This window comes from Terrapene carolina, unplaced genomic scaffold (genome assembly GCF_002925995.2).
Source record: "Terrapene carolina triunguis isolate 2854851 unplaced genomic scaffold, T_m_triunguis-2.0 Scaffold68, whole genome shotgun sequence".
Lineage (NCBI taxonomy): Eukaryota > Metazoa > Chordata > Testudines > Emydidae > Terrapene > Terrapene triunguis.
The window spans coordinates 42,926,748-42,931,747 of NW_020664419.1; the positions used below are offsets into that span (position 1 = coordinate 42,926,748).

General features: G+C 38.6%; 1 protein-coding gene across 2 annotated transcripts in view; it reads right to left on the minus strand.

Moving 5' to 3' along the window:
* Positions 1-5,000, minus strand: part of FOXP2 (forkhead box P2) — a 150,034-nt gene that overhangs the window by 49,475 nt on the left and 95,559 nt on the right. For both annotated transcript variants that reach the window (XM_029910813.1, XM_026648744.2), the window contains exon 7: positions 1,588-1,675. In XM_029910813.1, the coding sequence (XP_029766673.1) occupies positions 1,588-1,675 (88 nt within the window). The remainder of the gene's footprint in view (positions 1-1,587; positions 1,676-5,000) is intronic.

Consider the following 5,000-nt stretch of genomic DNA (forward strand, 5'->3'; position numbering starts at 1 on the left):
GTAAATAAAACTGGCCCGGCCCGCCAGGGTGCTTACCCTGGCGAGCCGCGTGCCGAACGTTGCCGACCCCTGATATAGAGCAACAAAAATTTGGTTCTGTACTACCTGTGCTACTGTAGATATTTTGCCATTACTCCTACATAGAAGAAAGTACTAGATATAATTTGGATAGGGCATCTTTAATTAAAAACACACTTGAGGCAGGGGAGCAAAAAGATTTTTTTCTAGGCTTTATATTATATGCACGACACTTTAGAAATATGCCATTTGCCATGATCTAAAACTAAGAAAAAAAGGCCAGATGAGCTAACATTAAGCCTGTAAGCTCCAAGCTTCTAAAAGCAACTAGAGCTTTGTTTGAGTTTGTAGTTTACACACATCAAGGGAAAAAAGTGAGATGATTATATTTTCTCATAAATATTTTTGGTTTCTGGTATTAAAATACAAAAGAACCAAATAGCATTAGTTTTGTAAAGAAGAAACAAAGATGCGTACACCAAATGTGTCCATGTTACATCAATAACATCATTTACCAAAAGTCAAGAAATGTAAATAGTTCTATATCTTTCCTCTGCAAGTGTATCACTTCTTCATACATAAACAAACACAAAAGAGGGAGGACCAATCCTAGGCTGTGATCCTGTTGCTCTGCAGCACTTCATAGTACAAATGACTCCAAACATAGCGGATATAGCCCTGGACTACCCCTTGCAGCCCACGGTGGTGGCATGGCTGAGGGAAAGGTAATATGGCTGCGACTGTCCCTGAATGCTGGTGATCTCTGGCTGCTGTAGTGGTTTCTCAAGTCTTTCAGTTCACACTACCCCTGTGTCAGAAGATAGGACCAGCACATAGTGGCTGTAGGATTGGGGAACCCCAGCGAGCACTCCTTGACTATAGCTGAAGATTTGGCCCAACATCTTTAAGCAATAGTTCTGCAATTGTGATGACCACAAAGGGAGGTTTGCCTGTGACAGGACTAGAAGATCTATATGCATGACAATGCTTCCTCCTGGACTGAGTCAGAATAGCTCAACTGAGTATCACAGGCTCTCTACTGTTGATGAAGATTCTACATTAGCTTAAGTGCTAAGAGACTGTGCACTGTAAACTAAGTGCTTTAGCCATAGTGCAGCTATTCTGGTGGCTGGTGTAAAACAGAACAGCAATTGATAAACCCTGTGTTGCCAGGCATTTGTTACAGTGCTTTACAGATTCAAAGTGACATACACATATTAACTAAGTAATTCCCCCAATATTAACTACCTTACAAGTATGCTGTTGCCCCAATTTAGAGATGGGAAAACTGAGACATGAAATAGGTGAGGTGACTCGCCCAAGGCCGCCGAAGAAGTCATTGTCAGAGCTGAAATTAGGCTCAATCCACTAGACCATGCTGACTTCAGAAAATTGCTGGGAGTTTCAAAACATGAAAGTTTTTAACAAAGTCTCAGAAACATTCTAAGACCTTTTTATGAACATCAATAAATCTGAGTCAAGAGATACAGGCCTTTTATCCTAGAGCCATTGAGACAGGCGCTTTAAAGAAAATGAAAAATAAATAGATGATATGACCATGTAACAAACCTGTATTTCTAACTGCTGAACCACTTGCATTTGCACCCGACACTGAGCGGTGCTTCTGTCATCCAATGCATGTTCATTGTTAAGGTGCCTAGTAAAGAAAGAAAATACTAATAAAATACAGGATTAGGGTGAGCATAATTTCTTTATTAATCAAATTTGCTTCTTCTGTGGTTGGGACGCTCATTAATGTCAATGGAACATTTGCAAAAAGCTCTAAGTTGAACATGCTAGTATAAAACTATGTAAGATAACTATCAGTTCTGTGACATTTTTATTTTGATCCATAGTGTTCCCAGCTGATAAATGCTAGGGGCCCAATTCTCCTGTGTGTTCAGGTTACTTTGCACATCTCTGCCAGCACAAAGCAGCCCGTAAGCCAGACTATCTGTCTACTGACAGATTTCTCCTGTGAAAGGGATCCTTGAATGGCACAGAGCCAACATAGTGATTTCTACACTACCTCCACACCCTGCTGCTGGTATAAGTAAGTGGCCAGTACATCTTTAGACTCCACTGATCCCCAGCTGCTGTAGTGACTCCTTCAGACTGTCCTGAATTAGTGCAGCCCCCATGATGCTTTCTTTATCTGCTCTTCTTTAATTCTTTTTTTTTTTTACAATCTAGCATCACAAATACTAAGGAACAGCAAGCAATAGTAGAACCTCAATGATTTGCACTAATAACCCCCAAAAGAAGTCTCAGAACACAATAGAACTGATGCAGCTCCACAATCAAGGATCAGCTGGGAAGGGTGAGGCACTGACAAAGTGCAATTGCACACCTAGTGTGCACTGCAGAGCGACTCCCCCTGGCAGCCTCTTGGAGGAGGGTCCCAGATGTGACTATTGGACCAGAAATTATGCAAATCTGAAACCAAATCTCCTGTATGGGGGAAAGAGCACATAGTGGCCATGAGGCAGCCAGTAAGCTGGGCACAGCCTAAGGACTTGAAAGATTGTGTCTCTGAAGATACATATGGGGCACCACTGCACAAGGCAGGAGACAGGAAAGTTGATTTAAACTCTTAGGGCAAATTATGCCTCCCCCCTCCAAATTGTGGAAGGCCCTGTTTATAGCACATTGGCTGCATGATGTGGGTTTTCTCTTTTCACAACAGTGTAGAAAAGGTTTGGGGAGCAGGACAAGGAAGAAATGGAGGCTAGGGCACTGGCTATTTCTCTTGCAGACCAGAGGTCAAGAGCTGCAGGAACTATTGTGCAGAATCATGGCCACAGATACAACCATCCATGCCCTGGGAGAAAGATAACTCCCTCCCTCCCTCCTTTCTTCCGAACTCCTCATTGTACAACATAGTTGCTTGATTCTTTTGCTGTAGGCAGGATTTGCCTCTTAGTTAGCGAACAAACAACGAAAAAGCAAAGGATATTGCATCTGACCCTCACCACAGTTCTTTGTTTAACTTTAGTTTTTTAAAAAGAGAATAGAAATCACAATTTTTTTTATGCTGATGATGGGATTTGCATATGAGTGAGGTTTGACGGAGAGGTTTTACTACTAGTGCAAGAGGCATGGGGAAAAGAAGTATGACATTTTAGTTTTAGATCAAGTAGTTTTGTGTGAAACTAAAATTAATGATTTAAATATTGGAGAGAATTATTTGCAATAAGCTTAAGTTTCACCAAAAATGGATTCAAAGACACGCTGTCTCCTTTCACCTGAGGCCACAAAGCTTGTGGCCCTTAGTTTTAAACTGCATCCCCCTAACTTTTTTGCAGTTGCAAAAATCGAAGATGGAGCCTTAGACATAAGACTTGGTATATTTAGAATGTGTTCTTTTGTCTTCTAACATTTTTATTTAAAAGAATAATTTCACTTCACCAACCAGGTATGTTCATCTGAAAGAATGAATTGTCAAAAATTCTCATTTTTTTATGATGGGTTCATTTCCACTGATTTTGAAATTAGGATAAATAGATAATCAGCTAATTAATGAATACATTTACTGAATGGCCTTTCACAACATCCTCTTCATTACACAGGCATATCTGTATTCTTACAATGTATGTGATTTATTAACACAATATTCATTTTTAACATGTTTTCAGGTAATTTATTACAAAGTTGACATACTTACTAGTTTCTAGATAAAGTGGATAGAGTAATTTTAAACCTGATGCATATCTGTGTCAATTTTAAAATAAAAATGAAAAACAGAGAGAGATAGAGGGCATGTGTGTGTGTGTGTGCATACCACCACACACCTGCTTGAGATGACTACATACTCATTATTATGTATTACTTAATACAGCACCACATGTTTGCATGACACTTTACAGAACAGAGATAGACAGAGTCCCATCTTTGAGGAACTTAAAATATAACAGAAATGTGCAACGTGGAAGAAGGAAGTCCAGTATAAAAGCAATTTCAGTATGATGATCACATAGTAACCTGGGAGACTACAGCACATTGTTGAGGGTTACAAAGTAATCCTGATACTGAGTGCCAATACAACCTTTATGTCATTATGTCCATCATATAGTTGTTTATGTTTTGTATTTTAGGAAAGTAATAAGAGCTTGAAAATTTTTATTAGGATGATTTTTTCTTATCCCTTTGCCGGTGAAGATTAGTTTCTTTATTTATCATGAATGTTCAGGCAGTATAGTGACAGAAAAAATAGGTCTAATATATTTTAAAAACCTCTAAAATATATTTTTGGCTCCAAATTTAGGATCCAATATTTTGCAATCTGCCAGGACTAGACATACATTTTGTACCTCTGGAAGGCTGTGTATACAAAAAAGTATACACTTTTTGTTTCTTGCCTTGCAGATCGAGTTATCAGAAAACTTCCTGAAGTTTGGAATGTTAAAAGTCCCAACTGAGGTGGATTATTGGTCTGAAAGTGGATGATGAGATGAAAGGGGCAAAATAAATGCAACTTAATTTATGATTTTGTACTTTTAATACATGGTTGAACAAGTAAAGGGATTTTCCCCTGGTTATCATGGTGACAAATTTGATATTAAACTGTTATTAACTACATATATTTGTATAAGAAAGTATTAATATAATAAGTAATGCAAACTGTAATTAAAGTGCACTAATGATAAATTATTACTATAAATAATATGATTTGAGTGTCTTAAAACAGACAAGAGATTAAAAAGCTTAGAAATACAGTGGGATGGATTTTGAAATGGGTCAGATGGATCTGGATTCTGTAATGCAAAAGATACTGTAGCTTTGTAGGTGAGAACAGATATGGTTTCAGCAAAGATTCTAGTGGACGTTTACCTATATCAATTAACCTCTGTGTAACTTGGCACTCTTGTCAGTCTCTGCTCACAAGAAGCCCATGACTAAAATAGCAGTGCTATAGGTCAGGAGGGAGGTGCACTGGAAGAGCTATATGGGGGAATATACACAGAACCTGTCTGCCCTGTGTT